At 42.0% G+C, this 19513-nt stretch overlaps 1 protein-coding gene across 2 annotated transcripts; it reads left to right on the forward strand.

Annotated features, from left to right (window-relative positions):
• Nucleotides 1-409: 409 nt before the first annotated feature.
• LOC107392430 (zinc finger protein DPF3) lies at nucleotides 410-14415 on the forward strand. Of its 2 annotated transcripts, none has more exons than XM_070546655.1 (10): nucleotides 410-527; nucleotides 7941-8101; nucleotides 8753-8860; nucleotides 10683-10810; nucleotides 11216-11311; nucleotides 11396-11456; nucleotides 11795-11836; nucleotides 13524-13664; nucleotides 13810-13917; nucleotides 14028-14415. In XM_070546655.1, exons 1-10 carry the CDS (start codon nucleotides 496-498, stop codon nucleotides 14186-14188), a joined length of 1038 nt encoding a protein of 345 aa, XP_070402756.1. In that variant the 5' UTR covers nucleotides 410-495; the 3' UTR covers nucleotides 14189-14415. The 2 variants fall into 2 exon arrangements, with proteins under 2 accessions (XP_070402756.1, XP_070402757.1); XM_070546656.1 differs by having other exon boundaries at nucleotides 13810-13921; nucleotides 14028-14161.
• The last annotated feature ends 5098 nt before the right edge of the window (nucleotides 14416-19513 follow it).

The following is a 19513-nucleotide window of genomic DNA, read 5'->3' on the forward strand; positions in this document are numbered from 1 at the left end:
GGAAGATTTGCATAAGATTAAAGCTGTGTCAGCACCTGGCTGTCAAAACAATCTGAAACTGCCTCCGTGTGTGTGTGTGTGTGTGTGTGTGTGTGTGTTATTCTTCTACTCCCATCAAACACTGCAGCCTCTGATAAAGTAAAGAGAAACGTGTGTGGTGCTTTTATTGATTATGCTGAATTATAATTTTAATAAATCAAACTTCCTTTTTCATATTCTGTGACGTCTCTAATGCACGATTCAGTCACAACGTTATCGCTGCTGTTATCCAGGATGTCCCTTTAAAAAAAGTGCTGTAATTCAGTTGTGTACAAAATGAATACAAGGGAAAACCCTTTAAAGTAATTTTGACAGTTTACCCCCATTAGGCCACGCCCCATCCGCCAATGCTGAAAAGCTATTGGACCACGGATTCGTCTCGTGCTCTGATTGGTCAATTACGCTAGGTTTCCCTCAGAACTGCAAGACGCCGATATTGCGTTACATTGTAGCAAAATGGCGGCTGTCATTCAGAATCCACTAAAAGCGTAAGTAATTTTGACATTTATTAAATAATGAATGCTTACTTTGCTGCCAAGTCGGCCGTGGGAAGTGGTTGGCCGCGCGCGTCATTTCCAGCCTTGTGCATGAGGCAGGCGACGCTGACCAAATTGATTTAGTGTACTTCTTCCATAGCAAACTAAGGCTTCTACTGTTCTTTTATTCCACCGGATTTCAACATTTAGGCTTTAAACATGAGCGGAGAGCTGCATGACATGTTCACCCGAGCTGGAGGGGCTTTTGGGGGCTTGAACTCGGCAGAGTGTCGTGTCTCCGGAGCTGGACATTTATTTGAAAACTGTCGACAAAAACGTGCCGCTCTGAATGATTAAAAGCCGATTTCATTCGAGCTTGGTCGGACACGGCAGCGGAATATCATCTGACATTCCCGAAAGTCGGCTTTTATAGTTTCTGTGAATTGTCGACATGTCAACTTTGGCTTCTCGGAGCGCAGACGTGATCAGGACCCAGGAAAGCGAGCAAAGAAAGAAAGGGAGGAGGCATTTTGGATTTGCAAGCTGGGGAATTCGACAGAAGTGACAGCAGTTTGAATCTGCTCCTGGAAAATTCACTGTCACTCTGTGATCCATAAACATGCGCAAAATGCATTTTTATCTTCAAGTTTCAAGGAAATAAACACTAATTTCCCATAATTCTCTTTTGTTCTGTTTCACTAATTTATTACATGCATAATAGGCTTATTTTACCTTCTTGTTCCTGTTATTTTTATAGTAAAATCCCACAATAATAATACTGCGGTATTTCTTTAAATGCACAGTGAGTTCAACATTACGTGACAGCAGCAGCAGTCAGCCTGATTGTATTGATGTGTTCTAATGGCTGTGGAGCTGGAGCTCCACTGTGCCTTTAAGTGGAGGAGTGCTGGAGATTAGCTGGTCCAGGATCCTGGGCCCATCTGTCAGAGAGATGCTCTGACAGTGAGGAAGTGTTGGGCTCATGCAGGAGAACCATCTGCTTCTGCACAGAGGTACCCTGCTTCCCTCAGTCAACTACACCTCAAGCCGGTGTGGACCGATTCAGAACCATTAGGCTTCTGTGCACGGATGCGTTTGGTTGCTTTAAGCCTACTGAGGACCACCGAGGATCCACTTTCACCATTTTGTGTCACTTTCTGCTTGTTTTTGCTTTTCTTTTTGACTGTTTGCATTTAAGTCAGGTTCTTGTGCAAGTATTTGCAGCCGTGCAGTTAGTTTATTTTTTTTTCACCCCTTTCTGGTCAGGTGAACATACGTTTTGAACACATTTTCAAAAAGACACAGGTAGCCCTAAAATACAAGGCTGAAGCTGTTTTCTTTGCCCGTGCTAGTTTTTTAAGCGCTCATAACATTTCTCTCTTGTGCAGACATGTAGTGGCATAGCTCTAAATCTCTTGCAACTTTAGCAGTTTAAAATAATTCTATGGTTGATACAAAATATGTTCTTTGCACTAAATCCCGCTTGCATAAAGCAATCTCAACAGTTTTCTTCTCAACATTTTCAGTGCTTTCCAGAAGAAGTCATTTCATAGCTTTTTCACTTTAAGAATATAAACTGGAGCTGGCCACGCCCACCATCTTCCACTCAGACTGCTATAAGCTGAGAAGCTCCAGTAGAGTAGAGCCCGTGCTCCTCTTGCACATGGGAGGTGGTGCTGTTCTACTTCCCCATTTGTGACATCACAAATGGACATTTTGAAATTGATTGTTTTAGGAACATAATTCCAAAAAACAAACACAGACAGAAAAAGGATTTCCACCATGTTTGGTGTGTCTGTAGCAGCAGCAGAGACCCGCATGGCACCATGTAAGGATGCAAAAGGTGAGTTTTGCATGAGTCCCCTTTAAATGACTAGAATGTCTGAAATGACACGGGTCAGTTCCCTGCTCACCGATTGGATGCTGCAGAAGGAAACGCTGCCAGCGTAAATAATAAAATGTTTTCCGACTGTGCCATGCTTCTCCATTTAACCCACAAGGGAATTGCGCAGAAACATCACAGCTCTCATGAATCTGCTTTTCACCAATCGGCTGTTTTGTTTGATTGTTTGTTTGTTTTTGTCACAAGAGCAGCATTATTATTGGAAAGTATATTTCATTGTCACTTTGCTGGTCTATTTCTTGCCTTTTATGTCCCAACAAGCTCCACCATGCGCCTGCTGTCAAGCCGCTGTTTCATCTTGGAGACGTTTTAGTGTTCTGATGTGGAATGTGTCCTCGCTATAAGCTGTGCTTAATGAAGTGTTTCAATCTGCTATAATTAGCCTCTGTCTTGGGTTCCTGACTCCATTTCACACGTTTGTCAGATTATAATTAGTCACACTTGACAGTAATTGGATGTCAGTCTTGTGGATCAGTTTGACCTTTTTTGTATTAAGAAGATTTACTTTGGGGGAAATGAAAAGCAGGGTGGACTTTTTCATATAGAGGAGGCGGTTGCGTGTGAGGTCTGCACATGTCCGTGGATGGAGCGACAGTAATCTCTCAAATCTGCTGATTAAAATGGAGGCTGGGATATTTAATTAGTAAAACCACTCATTAAAATTTGAGCCACAGCCGTATTTTTTCGTGGAGCGGACTCGTCTTTCATCCGCGGCTCTCCTGACACCACATCAGCCTGATGCTTCCTGTGTTCGGTGTTGAGTAGACGGTGAGTCAGGCCCGGTGCTGATGTGCTGTCTGGTTTTGCTCCTGCCCTTACCCGGGTTGTGACGTTCTGATTGGTGTAATCAAAGTTTGTTGTCAGGATGCAGGAACTGCCCCCCCCCCCCCTTTTTTTTTATGTGGTAGCTCTGATTTCCTGTGAAGCAGCATTGCACCTGCACATTTAAGAAACACTAAAAGAGAGCAGGAGAATCGTGCTCTTTGTGTATGTTCTTCACACACTTCAGGGCATTTCGTAGTAGACGCTGGAGTTTTGTCACAGCCACAGATCCTCCCAGTCAGCTGCTCTCCATGTTGCCAGATATGCAAAATGTGTGTTGACACATGCTCACATTACGGATGCAGCCATGTGGCACGGTGAACCGTTGACAGAAACAAGCTGATAGCAAATGCCCCACCAGCCACAAGATTAGCTTTTTCTCCACCTTGCCCTCCTGTCTCTGCACACTCATCGTTTCCTCTCAGGTGGAAGATGAGGAGGACGTGTGGCTCGTGCCTCCAAGTGCCAGATGTGCACACAAGTCCTCTTCAAGTCCAGATTTGGAAAAACTTGATTTATAGTTTTTTTTTTTTAGAAGCAAAGAAAGAGAGCAGACAAACTAGACGTATAGTAGGAATGACCTCAGCTCATCACACTTAGATCTGGCCAAGTTAGCTAATGGTGTCTGTCAATAATAACATAACAGTTTGCTCTAATTATGTGGAATCATTCATTCGTTACCCGTTTCATGATGGTTTCTTCCACGTTGTCACATTTTCTATAAAGCTTGTATTAAATGATGTGGAAACAAAAATTAAAAATAGTTGATCCACATTTCCATAATAATAATAATAATAACAATAATAATAATAATAATGTTTCACCCACCTCCTGTTTATGATGTCACTCACTGATTTTGATTTCAACCCAATCTTATGGAAGTTTGACCGAAAGCGTCTAATGCTGATGGAAAGTGTTGCATCAAGGTTAATAAAATTACAGTTTAATATTTTTCACTTGAGATGAATTTCCTAATTTTTTTGCTAATGATACAACAAGCTGCATGTTAAGACCCTTTTGTGTTTATTTCAGTGTAGGGATGTAAGAAAATATCGATATGGCAATATATCGTGATATTTTTTTCCTGCGATTATTACATCGAGATTCAAAAGCCGTGTATCTAATTCTTGAAAGAATTTACATGCAAACTTTTGTGTATTTTCTTTTTGTTTTGTGCAATTCATTCGCCACCCGCTAGTTCGCAGCAGTGTGCAACAGGTTTTGTTTCCACCATTGAAATGTAACTCCTTCCATCATGGTTCAGATACCTCATGTTAAACATGTTACGTATCAGTTTGGACTGTTTATTGAACATTCTTACAATAAATTCAGTAAAAAAAAATTGCTTGTAACGTCTGACTGAATGTATCGCAATATATCGTGATATATCGTATCGTCTCCCCGTATCGTGATATGTATCGTATCGCCAGAATTTCAACAATACACATCCCTGTTTTAGTGTAAAGCTGTTCAACTACGGAAAATAAACGATGATAACTTTGTCTGTACTGAGATCGTGATTATTTAACATGTTAACTTATCGATTTGAGAAACAAGAGACGGAGTTCAACGTTTACATTTGTGTGTAAATATAAATATATATAAACTTAGTTTTTTATGGTTCAAAAAACAAATATGCAAATAAATATTTTTCGAAGTTTCAGATGTTCAGGACATCAACTTATTACACCAAATATTTAATTTTATTTATTAATTAGTTTAATTTAATTTTATAAGTTTTATTTGATTTAATTATCCTAGCCCAGCTCTTATTCTCTGACCGGGATTGAGGGTTTTTATGTCATTTGTTCGCTGTGACATCAGAGTTTTGTGTTTTGCTGGAGCTTCCTTAACCCGACTCCCGTTTAACGTTCCTGTCACGGACTTCATCACCTGCTTGGTATTTAATCTGAAAAACATTCAGCTGCTGCCGTTTTGTTTTATTCAAAACAGAAACCAGAAAGAACTCTGAGAAGGGGGGAGTGGAGGTGGTGTGAATCTCTTTCACCTGCTGTGTCGTCAGACCTGAAGGTCCCCTCACTCATTACAGGTGTCAGAAACACGTCTCACCTTTGGTGCACCCACTGCTCCCGCTGGCAGGCCTCCAGCTTTTCCTCCCCCACCCCCCGCTCCTTAGCACAGCATCAGGAGGCATTTACAGCTGATCTGTTTTGGTAAACTGATACATCACACCATGTCTCATTACAGCTGTGTGTTGATGTCGAGGAATGGCGCCAAAGCCCACAGGTTAGTTTGACGGGTGTTTACCGTCGGGGGCGAAACGCTTTGTCCACATGGTGCAAATTTGGCAGTTCATACGTTTTCTGACACATCTGTGTGCTATTATTGTTTACAATGTTTATGTTTGTGTATTTAGCAGACATTTTTGTCCAAAGCAACTTACAAGTGATTAGTCAGAAATCAGGTGACAAGGTGCTTTCTGGGTAAGATTAGAGCACAAGATGTGGATTTTGTCTGTTATGACCAGCTTGTTGACTTCTTCTCGACACCTGCTGCTTTGCTTCTTTTTTTTTTTATTTCTGTTTCACTTTTATTTCTCCTTCTGACACCTTTTCCCTTTTATTTTTTACACTCACTCTGTACCTGTGACTGCTCTCCCCAGTAACACGGACATGAAACCTTCAGCATGCGCCATCTTTATTGATGCAAAGCGGTGGGCTTTGTGCAGAACATCTAATCAACGTTTGAGACATGTGGATGGACTAGAAGAACCTCAGCCTTTGATATTACTACAGACTATAAAATCAAACCTGTACAAAGTACCTTGCCGTGATTTAAGGGTTGCAGCACTTACTCCCATCTTTGATATTGTCAAATCAGAACCTGCCCTTGTGCTAGGAACTCTGCTGAGATTAATTAAGTAGGCTAATTAGCATACCAGGCATGTGGCAGAGATTGAGAGCTTGAATGTGAAATATCCACCCCCATTTCGCTCTGAATATTAACACTGAAAACCCTGAGGGACTGCCAAAGCCCTCAGTGGTGCTAAGAAAAGTGGAACTAAAGTGTGGAGCGTCTTAGCTGCTCGGTGGTCAGAGGAGCCGCTTCATATCAGACCCCAGATTCTGGGTCTCCGTGATACAATATCAGCAGCGTAGCTCACAGTCCACATGGAGTCAAATCAAACACAGAGAGCAGCGGGGTAATAATGTGTTTAACCTTCGTGGAGGGAGCAGCAGAGTTGAGGGATGGCTGTGAAAAGGTTGCGTTGTTTGCTTAAAGTTCTTTTTTTTACTGGCGTTCCCCCCAGTGGCGACCAGGAAGGAGGGTCTGTGAGTCTGGAGATTAATAAACAGCCACCAGCATGTCGGTATAAACCAGTGGTAATTCATACTTTTGCCTAAGGGTGAGACTTAAAGTAGCGATTCAGTTTTCTCCCTTTCAGGAATTATGTTTGATATTTTTTTTAGAAATCTGTAAACAGTGATGGTCATACCCTTTAATGTGTGATATGACTTAGGCAATACTAAATTCTTTTTGCTAAACTCGCCCCCCGTCCCGTAGATCCCCAAGCAAGTAGAATTACACGCCGCTCAGCATTAGCCAATAGCATTAGACATACACTTACGTAGAGACGTGTGCGGGTTTGCATTAATCCCTAGACTGATGCAGAGTTGGCAAAGTTTCTTATGGACAAGTAAGTCAGTAAGTAGGTAAAAAAATAAAATTTGTGTGTGTATATATATATATATATATATATATATATATATATATATATATATATACGATGTGTGTGTGTGTGTGTTTATCAATAAACAGCATAACGTGAGGATAATAACAATTGTAAAACAATGTGTTTTAGCGATGTTGGCCGGCTAGAGGTGCACGTTCACGAACAAAGGCGCTTCTGTCGGCCATAATTAAGGAGGTGATAAGCCCGGCTTAAGTGCTAAACATTTGTCAGCCACTAGATGGTGCTGTCTGATAAATAAGTGCTCCAGTTTGTAGCTTTAATTAGCTGATTAGAGTGTGACACTTTAAGCCTTGAATATTGATACTTTTCACAATATTGTACATTTCTGAGATTTTTAATGTGTGGAGTCGTCTTCATCACAATTATAACAAAGGCTTAAATGATCTGGATTAGCATAACAAGTCTATCTCCTATTTTAGCTTCACCTCTTATGTTGCATTACAGGAGTAAAGGTTTCACCTGGTAGCATGGCTTAATTTGTTTTATTCATCTTCACATTTTTCCTATTTCATGTCTTTAAACTCAGTGATGGGTAATGACGTAAACTGAGATCATTGTTTATTTTTCTCAGAAGTTGACTTTTATTTTGGAAATGCTTCGTGGCGTATCTGGATCCTTCTTCTCTGAAATGTGGCAATATAAAAAAATTCAGTAACTGAAGATGAAACTTTTGACTTTCCTAATAAAAATTCAGCCTCTGAACTAAACATCAAATCCAAACTTGCCCCAACCGTGAGAATGAAACATTCCTAAACTGAAGCCATTTTGACTTGCTCAACTCGGGAGTGTTTGTTCTGTGGTTTCTCTCCATTCTGCCGGATTCTGCCAAACTCAAACTTGCTGCACAGTTCTGGCAGCTTTAGGCCTCCTGTGTCCACCTGGATACGGTTACTGTTGACCAGTGAAGTTACTGTTTATGCACTGTTGGGTCTACTTTCCAGCTCGTTGTCAGTGAACGACTTTCTGCAAATGTTTCCTCCCGTAGGTTGGGCGATCAGTTCTATAAGGAGGCCATTGAGCAGTGCCGCAGCTACAATGCCCGCCTTTGTGCCGAACGCAGCGTCCGCCTGCCGTTCCTGGACTCGCAGACCGGTGTTGCCCAGAACAATTGCTACATCTGGATGGAACGCCACCAACGCAGTCCCGGTATGAACACATCGAGACTCTCAGATGTGTGCAGAATGCACCGTGAGAAATTATTGTTTGGAAAATTTCATTTTTCAAGGACTTCAAGCTCTTATTTATACTGAGGATGCTGCCTGGAGAGAGAGAGAGAGAGAGAGAGAGAGTGTGTGTGTGTGTGTGTGTGTGTGTGTGTGTGTGTGTGTGTGTGTGTGTGTGTGTGTGTGTGTGTGTGTGTGTGTGTGTGTGTGTGTGTGTAAATTAAAAAAATTCAATCATTACATTACAGTGAGAAATTAAATTTTTAAGTAAAAATATATATAGAATTCATTTAACTTTCCCATGTAGATTTTTTATTGAGTATTTAGAATGGAAGACTTTTGGTTTTTTTTATTTTTCTATGATTTTTGATGTTCTAAACAAATTTTTCACGATGAACAGAATATTTAATCTCACCAACTGGGATTCTGGGAAATAGTTTCTTTAATTGCCACCATTTTTATTTATACTGCCACAATTATGCAACCATCCTTCACATCTTAGAAATGTGTTCTGTAGATCGTTTTACCACTTGTGGTGTCTAGAATGCCGTAAATCCTTTAAAAACAGTCGTTGCTTTATTGATATCATCATGATTTAGGAGATTAAATTGTATTTGCATGTTTAATTCTCCAGGTGTTGCCGCTGGACAGATGTACACGTACCCCGCCCGCTGCTGGAGGAAGAAGAGACGGCTGCACAACACCACCGACCCCCGTCTGGGCATCTACGGCCTTCAGCTCGGTAAGAGGCTGCAGCCACCTGTCTGTCTGCTTCTCGAGTCTCCTCTGAGCCTCCGACCTCCTTCAGCTCATACGATTACCGCTGGTGAGCTGGAATCATCTGGCCAAAAGCACATTACTCCTCCTCAGCGTGCGGAGTGCAGCGGAGCAGGCTGCCAGATATTTTTCAGAAGATGAAATGTGGCTGTGTCCTCCCCGGCTGGTAAACTTGTTTTGTGCGAAGTAGAACATGTAATTAGATTTAGCGCTGCTGGGAGCAGCGAGACAGAGGTCGGCCACAACAGACAGTATTTAATAAATGTTATGGAATGAAGTTTGGCCTTCTCTGGCTCACTCGACACATTTAGTCCTCCTGCTATATTCCCACTTACTTACCAACTCCCTTGTTGATCGGTTCGGTCTCGTTTCTCTCTGACGACGCTTTCACCTCAGCGCTCCTCCACCAGTCAGCCTGTGGTTGTTGTGACCAGTGCCTAGAGGCTCGTGTAACGGGTCCAGTCTGTGTCCATTCCTTTCATACCCACTGGGATGTTACTCTATCCTAAAGATTGAACACGACAAAAGAGCGAATTCCCTGCAGAAACTGAAAGATGCCCTTTTAGTTTCTGCGAAATGCTTTAAAAATGAGACAGAAATCTTAAGAGAATCAAGAATTTAGTTTTTGTACGTTTTCTGGAAAGTGAGAAAGAGAAGAACAAGATCGAGCTCATAAGCCAAGCCTTTGTTTCCCAAACAAATCCCATTGTAGCCTATTGTTTTCTTCAGTGCTCAGACTAGCTACGACACCCCCCCCCCCACCACCACCGCCGCCCCGCTGTCCCTTCCTCTCTCCAACAACAGCAGCTCGTGTGTGCTGTCTGCATGTGCCCAGCGGAGGTGAAACGCGCCCTGATCTAACCTGTCGTCTCCTCGCTGGAGCACGTAGCGCGGCGGGCCAGAGGTGGTGGGCACTAGGCAGCGAGCAGCCTGGGTCTGTGTCGCCGCCTAACCGATGGTGTGCTAGAGACACTGGGGCTGCATGCAGAATCAGTGCCCTGCTGCAGGCTGCTGCTGGCTCTATTTTTAGCCCCCCAGCTCCCTTGGGTTTGGATGAAGGGAGGGATAGGGTGTGTGTGTGTGTGTGTGTGGGTGGGGGGTCTCGTCGTGAAGAGTTGAAAGTCAGCGTGTGCAGACACAATGGTGAGGGGCTGCCGCCACGTGGTTTGAGGAGCAGATCGTATCTGCTTTCTTCACTCCTACCTTTTGTGTCTGCCTCTTTCTCTTGCAGCCCTCCATTGTTTCAAAACATTCTGCAAGAGCCTCCCTCGTGCTTGAGCATGCAGTTTTTACACAGAAAGCTCGAGCTTTTGAAGTGGCTGCTCTCGAAAGATCCACAAAGCAGCTGGAAGATCACGAAGCTCGCTTTGGAGGAGAGGGCGACTAGGATGTGTAGATCCTACTGATGTTGCAGCTTTTGTTTGCTCTGCTTTGCCTGCTCAACCTGCTCACCTCCTACTCTGTTTGTTCAGATTTTCGCTGTAGGAGGAAATATCTGCATGTGTTCAGGTTAAAGTGATAAGAACGTTGTGTAGAAGAGATTCCTGCAGACTGAGTCGGCTGAATGTGCTTACAGAGATTTGCTGTCAAAAGCTCGGTGACGGGATCTTCTCTTACAGAATGAAAACATTTTTTTTCCCCTCTCTGTGAAGCGGTATAATAAAAAAAAAGGTTTTCTTGAAAAACACATTGTGCAACAAATCTCCACACGTTTATTTATGTTTTTATTTTGAAACAAAGATTGAAGTCTGTTATGATTTAAATGATGCTTGTTTCTCTCTGTGCAGACGGTGGCCTCATGTCCAGGAACGGGTTGCCCACCCAGAGCACTACGCTAGAGGCTCTGCTGCGAGGAGAAGGTTTGGACAAGCGGAAAAGCTCCAAAAACGACGAGGAGAGCCTGCTGGAGATCCAGGTGTGTTCAGTTACACGCTGCGTGAAGGCTGGTGCGCGCGGAGCATCGGGAAAAATGTTTAAAATGCAAACGTTCCCCCAGCAGCTTGAGCTCCCTGGCGCTCAAAACTTGCCAAGTTTTTCCTACTAGCCTGCAGGGCTTGTTAGCTGAATGATTTAATGTTTTATTAGAGAAGTGGACTGCTTCATGACTGGGGATTTTTATTTAGAACACATATATGAAATGTTTTTTATATAATTGGTTTAGAGTCTAATCTTATCGGAACATTGCACGTTCCAGATAACTCCTGTAGAAACAGGAATCAGCAATTCCACAAAAGTCTGCAAATGCATTGATTTTTCAGAAATTGTTTTTGGTTTTTATTTTTGCATAAAATTGGGCTTTAATTCTAACCGTCTGTATCAGAGGGTTCTGGAGGCAGATGCAGCAGAAGACGCTTTTAACGACGACGACGATTACGAGGTGGACATTCCCAAGAGGAGACATCGAGGAAAGGGAAGAGTAAGTGACGGGAGGAAGAAAAACTGTCATCACACCTAACTTGGTGGGATTTTTCCATGTGTCGTTTTCTGTTTCTCTCTACAGGGTCGAGGTTCAGGCCGCAGGAGGGCAGACCTGGATGATGATAAGCCATACATCTGTGACAGTAAGTCTTCAACAGGAGCTTCTGTTTTATGGTTTTATTATTCAGTAATGTTATAAAATGGCGTTTGTAGACGTGATGACACCCACAGGAGATGTTTTTCCTGATAAATACAGTTAATGCTAGCACTGTCAGACACGTGGAACTCGCTAGTCGGTGTGTTTTCTGACCTGAACCACTGAGTGAATGAAACCAGGTGAAATAGTGACACGGTCACCTCAGCTGCTCCTGGACGTGCAAGTTTTATGTGGAAAATCCAATCCAGAGGGTATTGGATTCTCCTGCAGTTGTTTGCAGCCCTACTTGGATGACACATTTTCATTTTTGATTCTTTATTTCAGACAGATACAAACCGAAGCAGAACGCCAAGCCTTTGACTGCAGGTACTTCAGTTAGTTTGCTCCTTTGTTCTGTTTTAGTAAATAATTAATTTAGTGGTTTATTTCTCTCACGGGTATAACTGTACTCTAAAGTGCTTTCGTCTGTTTTCTTATGGGTTTAAATAGGGGTACACCGATCTATCAACCTCGATATCTATTTATTTATTTATTTTTTCAAGATTGGTGATCAGCCAAAAACTGCAATATTGTTAAAGGAAATCGTTGCTATAGAATAATTGTTTTTGGACAAGTGTAGCAAAACGGGTTCAAAAGCTTTGTTTTCAAAGTTGGATAAATGAAAGTCTAAAGGAACAAATAAGATTTTGGAGTCCAAACAGCAATGCTAAAAACGTTCATTTATATTTGAGAACATGACCTCATGTCCAGTTGAAACTGTTATTGTCGCATGAGTATTCATATTGGTTTTGTCAATAAAAGGAAATTGAAACATTGACGTAATCTGCTTTTAGTTCAGACAAAACTGGTATCAGCAGAAATCTGTATAGGCAAGTAAGATTTTTTTAAAGATCGGTGATTGGCCAAAAACTAGCCTCAAGGGCAATATGCCGATGATCACTTGTAAGTCGCTTTGGACAAAAGCGTCTGCTAAATACAAAAACATAAACATAAAAATTGCAATCGGTGCACCCCAAGTTTTAAATAAAGATATTTCAAATGCAATTTCCTCCACCAACACCAAAAACCAGAAAGTGTTGCAAAAATGCACCATTTCTGGGTTTGAAGGCTGATACAGATTTCTGATTTATGTACAGTTCTGATCTGTTGAAATGGGTTTTGGTTGCTTCCAGTTTATCTGAAAGAACTATAACATGTAAAGATAAAATGAAATTTGATCTAATTAAAAAGAACATTTCTAAAATCTTTACGTTGCTAGCTTGCCTTAGCATGAGGAATGCACAATAAATCGGTATCGACTGATGTTGGTCATGTTGGGCTGCATGGTGGCGCAGTTGTTAGCACTGTTGCCTCGCAGCAAGAAGGTTGCCGGTTCGAAACTCGGCTGTGGCCTTTCTGTGTGGAGTTGCATGTTCTCCCTATGCATGCGTGGGTTTCCTCCAGGTACTCCGGTTTCCCCTACAGATCACAACACGCCCTACAAGTTAAAAATCGTACGTCGCTTTGGATAAAAGTGTCTGCCAAATAAATAAACATAAACATGTTTTAGTAAAACTGGGCGATATTAACAACCAATATTTACTTTCATCCAGTTGCCATGTGTGCATCTGCTTCTTTTGGGAAAGGGTGGTCATGCAGTAATTCTTGGGTCATGTGACTGTGATGGTAAATATCTCAGAAGTGTGTGTGTGTGTAAACAAATTTGCATTTATGACTATTTATGTGTAATTATAATATTGATTAGCGGCCCTGACAGCAATAACAATATCGGTATCCGCCCAAATTTTCATATCAGTGCGACCCAATTTGGTGCGTTCATGGACCAGGGAAAGGTCGCACTTTTCATTATGAAGTTTTGAGATTCAGATTGGCCAATCATGCAGACTATTGGCCGATTCCAATTACCATCCAATTTATTTTCAGGGTAATGCCTGAAACACCCAGCTTTGTTCTCGTTACTTCTTCAGTGTGCTTTTTGGCCTGTTGTTATGTTAGGATGTTAAAGTGAAGATAAAGAAGTGCAGCTGAAACATCCACCGTCTGTTTCCTCCAGTCTGTACAAAACGATACAGGAATCGCCCAGGACTAAGTTACCACTACACCCATTCCCACCTGGCTGAGGAGGGCCGAGCTGGGGAGAGAAGCACGGTGACCTCCCGCTCCCCCGCTGCACCACAGACTGACAGACACAAACGTAAGCTTGTGGAAGTTTTGGTTGAACGATCTGTTTTTACGGAGATGCTGTTGGTTGTATTTGGACATTTAAAGACATAGAATAACTCACATGAGGTTTGATCAACACTTACTGAAGTTTCGTCTTTGTCCTGGAATTTATTAAGGTCCAAAGAGTTCTGGTGGGACCAGCATACCCAACAACTACTGTAATAAATGCTCAAACAGGAAAACGGGTAAATCTGGGTCTCCCTGCTCAGCCTGCCAATGCACAAGTAAGTTAGTATCACCAATTTTATGTGGGATTACTGTTTATAAAGTAGGATTTATTATTCAGAACTGATTACGTCATACTTGCCTTGTTTTGCCATCTCCTTTATCCCAGCTGACCGCGGAGAGGAGAAGGAAGACGGAACTCTTACTGGAGCCGAGGAGCTTTTCGGCACCACTTCAGAGAGCGACACTTCCACATTTCACGGCTTTGAGGACGATGAGCTGGAAGACCCAGCTGCAAACGGAAATGGAATACCCATCCGTCACAGATAGAGCCACTATCTTTGATTCAAATGGATGATTTTTAATATATAAATATATATCTAATGGATCACCCCCGACGAGAATCAGCTGCTTCTTTTTAATGTTTTTGTTTGTTTTGTTTTCAGAAAGCACAACGTCATAATTTCAAGACAGAAATGCTAGTGGTATTTTATCTACTGAACGTTGTTGAGTAATTTATGAAACTTTTTTTTATATTATAACTATATAAATGAACCTTTAATGCAACAAACAGTCGAGGGCTTTCCTGGAAAGTGCAAAACAAGACAATTTGAGTGTGTGCTACAATCTTTTTTCCACCTTTTTTTCCCCTCAGTGGAGGAGAAGAAGAATGCTTTGAACAAAAACACTGGAGAATCGACACAATCGGACATCTAAAACCTTTTGAAATGATGCATTTGGTCGATGATGGGACTTTATTAGAGGCCTACGCTGAAGGACCACTGGATGTTTTTGAGCCAGTAGTTTGATTGGGAAGGCCTCTTCCTCTGCTCTCACTCTAGATTCATTTTGTGAAAATGAAGGAAATCCACGGGCTACCAGAAATGTTTGAATAAAGAAGTCTTTGCAGATTGAGGACATAATAACAAGTAAGTTGATTGTTGGCTCCTCGGAATCCAGGAGTATATTGGATTTAGTCCATCGTGAACAATTTTTTTTGGATTTGCTTTAGATACTTGAATTTTTGCATGATTGTGTTTTGAAATGGATTTTGCAAAGTGTCTGGTTTCAAACATGTCTCCCTTTTTAAACTGTGCTTCCTGGTGGCTCAAAATTAGTTAACATTATATTGATTTCTTCTGCAAAGTTGAAATGCTTGCTATCGTCCCAAATTGTAAACTATCCATGTAGTCTTGGAGCGGTTCTAGAAATTAAAGTCACATTTACCTTGTTAAGCATAGGCAGCTTGAGGTAATCTAACGTAGCATACCAAAAAGTCTGTGCCATCTCCGACCTTCATTAGACCCATTCCAACCCACTTCAGTAATGGCAATATAGTCTTGGTCACAGTAAAGTTAACTGCAGAACAATGCTCACCTGAGCTTCTGCTAATGCTAGCACAAGCTTCTGCAAGTGTTAACGCAAGCTACTGCTAACTCTAGCCTGAGCTTCTGCTAATCTGCTAGCACAAGCTTCTGCCAATGTTGGCATGAGATACTGCTAAATCTTGCCTATGCTTCCGCTAACTCTAGCACAAGCTTCTGCAAGCGTTAACGCAAGCTACTGCTATTTCTAGCCTGAGCTTCTGCCAACATTAATGCCAGTTACTGCTAACTCTAGCCTAAGCTTCTGCTAACGCTAGCCTTCTGCCAACATTAATGCCAGTTACTGCTAACTCTAGCCTAAGCTTCTGCTAACGCTAGCACAAGCTTCTGCAAGTGTTAACACAAGCTACTGCTAACTCTAGCCTAAGCTTCTGCTAACACTAGCACAAGCTTCTGCCAGTGTTAATGGAGCGACTGCTAACTCTAGCCTGATCTTCTCATGCTAGCCTGAGCTACTGCTCATGCCCTTGTTGGTAAACAGGAAAACAACAAAGGAGAATGTTGAAGTATTAACGTTACAGGAGGTACTGAGAATATTCAGACTATGAATGAATGGCAGATAGATCTACAGCTTGTGGTCCTTGTCCTTGTTTGTCCACAAATTTCAGCTCCACTTTGCTGGACACACACTCCCGAGACCCTCCCTTGATGCTCTTTGATCATAATTTCTCTTTGTCTTCTACTTTTTTACGTGTCCAAGCCCTTCCAGCCCAGTTCCATTTTCCCCTTTCTGTTTGTGCTAGTTTCCAGTTGTTTACAGCAAGTTTGCAGTTTCATCGTAAACACAGTGACATTAGCACTTCTCTGGATTGATTGCTGTGCTTACTTGCAGAGCTGCTTGTGCGACTGCAGACCTTTTAGTTTTGTTCAGACACATTATGTGGGTCTAACCGTGGTTTTCTGTTGTGTAGGAGCAGTCTGCACGTTGGCACGTGGCCTAGTGCTGGAGGGATGACCAGTGAAGAAGACGATTCAACCCTAAAAAGAAAAATCTAATGAGCCTTCATGTCCTTCCTGATTTGGGCCTAAAATGAGCAACTGCAACGGATGAACACAAGCCACGTGGCTTCATTGAAACAACTGCTCTCTTGTTGAAACGCATCGACTTCTTGGTGAACGTTAAAACTTCAAGCATCCGGCTTTGTTTCATCTACTCTGCACTGCGCTGGAGCTGCTCTCAGAACTATGGGAACACTAAAGGCCAGGCCTTTGGACTGATTGCGCCCAACGGGTGCATTTGGGGGCCCAGCAGCCCTGTTTGCCCACGCCTCCTCTGACTGTGTCTGCCGTGCGATCTGATGTGACGCTAAGACATCATTATCTTCATCACTGTGCTAGCCTGCCGCTCCACACTGGAAACCAGCTCTGACAGCCATGACCCCCTCTGACCTGATTGGACCAGTGACCCCATGACCCACAGCCATAAAGATGGTGCTCAGATCCACCATTGTTACACTCAGACCTCTGGTTTACAAAACCCTGACATAGATGCTGGTTTTTTTAGATTCTTATTTAGTTTGTTTTTCATTTTAAAGGATCGCAGTGATTCTGCTCATTTTTTTTGCACCTTTTTCTTCAGCTATATAATTCTGTGTTTTTGAGCTTCTTAAAGTTGGATTAGTTCAGGTTCTTGGGTTTGTTTGGACTGTGTTGATCCCTCTGATCAGGTGCACAAAACCGTCAGCTACTCAGGCATCTTCCATTTCCTCTGTTGATTGTTCAGCTAATCAGCCCTAATATGTGATTGTAGGAAGGTGGTGAGGAGGGTCAATAAAACGTGATTCCAGTATTAAAAAGCAACACATGGAGGGTTTCTCTAATAACTCGCGTTACAGGAAAACGGCTGCAATAACGAGCTTTGTTTGTTTTTGTTTTTTTCATACTTGGAGAGTAAAACCTCTTCTCAGATGTGGCTTAAAAGGTGAAAACCTAATTCTGAGTTGTTTGCAATATTTCCGTTGAGGGCTTAATTGTTTAATGATGTTTAGAGGTTGCTTGTAGTACTGTATAGAAAAGCTGTTTAGGCCCACATTTCACACACGCTGTGTACGTCCTGTGTGTGTGTGTGTGTGTGTGTCCAGCTGCTCCGTTATTGAAGAGAATCGTTCTTCCTGTGTCTGTTATGACTTGTTTGTGCATCTCTGCTCACTTCCCTCAGGGACCCCTCCACACAGCAGTTTATCTCCACCGGACAAAGGATGCATCTAAATCTTGCTCTCCATCTTGTCGTCTTCCTTTGTATCAGCCATGTGCCGTTTGCACAGTAAAACCAGTGTCTTCTATCTGCCCAAGCTCATGTGGATAAGTGAAAGCATGTGTCACAACCTGCTAAATGTTCCTGTCGGAACTGCCCGCATCTCTGAACAAAAGACTAAAAACTTGTGCAAATGTTTGCAATGTTTGCTTAGAATAATGCGGAAGAGCCTGTATACCTCGTCACAGACACAGCAATAGGTCCTGGTACCCCTGGGGGGGTGGGGGGTGGGGAATGGAGCCAAAACGTGATGGAGTTGAAATGACTGGGTGGCTTTTGTTTGTTTGTTTGTTTTCCTGCTGTAAATACAAGTCAAAATGGAGAGAATGAAGAAGTGTTCGTTTGTTAAACTATTTTTATTGTTCTGAAAAAATAAAGAAAAAAAGGAATGTTAATGAGTGCTTGTAAGTTTTTCTGAGGTGAAGTTTCTTTGTTTTAAGAAGGCAAATGAGAAAGTTGATAGTTCCACCAATAAATAAAAGATGCAATGTTTAGTTGTCATTTGCAGCTTGGCGTGCCGCTCTGAGGTGTTGATTCATAAAGGTTTGTCAGAAATTATTAGCACCCAATCAATTGCCCCCATACTAAAGTAACTTTAGAGTTTTATGCATCCAAAACAAAATGTTAGTTATTTAGTGTTTGCTTTGTTTGACGTTAGAATACATTAAATGTTTGAGGGCTACAGGACTAATACAATATCCATGTGTCACTGTTTAATAGTAATATTTGTTAGAAAAGGCAAGATGAACTGTAGGGGTCTTTTTTTTTAAACTGATTTCTTTAAAGATGCGTGAAGTAGGAATGGCATCCTGTAGTCAAATATGGGTACTGCAGCCCAAGTATCAAAACAAGTGATCACCCTCTGCTGGTGCTGAATTACAAACGTCGGCGCAGATTGTGTTGAGGGCTTGGCAACCTCCCAGACTCAAATATGATGGAAACAGGAAGTATGGAGGTGGGACAGATTGTAAACCAAGTCTACGACACAGTCCTAATACCCACACTGCAGCTTAAGCTCCTCTAGAAAGTGCATGTAAGGCTTCGAGCGCGTAAAGAAGTCTGCAAATAACTGCGTAATTGGCAGAGGTGTGACCAAGTCACTGCTTTACAAGTCACAAGTAAGTCACAAGTCATTCCAGTCAAGTCTCAAGTCAAAGACAACCAAGTCCAAGTCGAGTCCAAAGTCAATGATGTGGAAGTTCAAGTCAAGTCTAAGTCCTTAACTTTGAATTTCCAAGTCAAATTCAAGTCATCTGTCCAACTTCAATTTAATGACGATGATAATAAATAAATTCCAGAAATAAAGCTTCTTAAAGCTTCATTTATTTGCCCAAATAAGCAGGAAGTGCAACTGAAGTTGATTCTAAACAAAGTGCTGCTGCATTTAGCAGTAAATCAAACCCAGAACCAAGATGATTTATGATTTTTGTCCATGTCGGGCCACTTTTGTGCTAAAATATCAAATATGCTCAAGTCATCATCAAGTCAACAGATGCAAATCGATTCAAGTCGCAAGTCATTGGTGTTCAAGTCCGAGTCAAGTCGTAAGTCTTTATAGATTTTATCAAGTCAAGTCAGAAGTAATTAACATAATGACTCAAGTCTGACTCGAGTCCACACCTCTGCTAACTGGGACAGAGAGCATCGCGTCATCGACCTGCGCCACTACATCGTATCTTCGCGACTTCCTGAGTGGGGATGCTGGCCACTGTTTGAGCTAATTTGCTACTTCAAATTATATTAAAACAAGTAATTAAACTTACTGGTAACATGTAATGCATCTTTCCAAGTCTTGAAATCACTTCATGCTTTCGTTCTTTTTTTAAACACAGAAACAGTTTTGTTTACCTGTTTGTAGCTACGGTTTCGCCGACAGCTGCCGGCTTAATCAGCGTCAGCCTGAAGAAGCCGGCAGCTGTCGGCGAAACCGTAGCTACAAACAGGTAAACAAAACTGTTTCTGTGTTTAAAAAAGAACGAAAGCATGGATTTACAAAGACACAGCAAGAACACACCT

Source organism: Nothobranchius furzeri, chromosome 18 (assembly GCF_043380555.1).
Source record: "Nothobranchius furzeri strain GRZ-AD chromosome 18, NfurGRZ-RIMD1, whole genome shotgun sequence".
Taxonomy (NCBI): domain Eukaryota; kingdom Metazoa; phylum Chordata; class Actinopteri; order Cyprinodontiformes; family Nothobranchiidae; genus Nothobranchius; species Nothobranchius furzeri.

Excerpts from the sequence above, each read along its gene's own strand:
- LOC107392430 (XM_070546655.1), top strand. The coding sequence starts at position 496 with ATGGCGGCTGTCATTCAGAATCCACTAAAAGC. Across the intron at positions 10,811-11,215 it reads AGAGCCTGCTGGAGATCCAG|AGGGTTCTGGAGGCAGATGC; the intron begins GTGTGTTCAGTT and ends CGTCTGTATCAG. Across the intron at positions 13,918-14,027 it reads CTCAGCCTGCCAATGCACAA|CTGACCGCGGAGAGGAGAAG; the intron begins GTAAGTTAGTAT and ends CCTTTATCCCAG.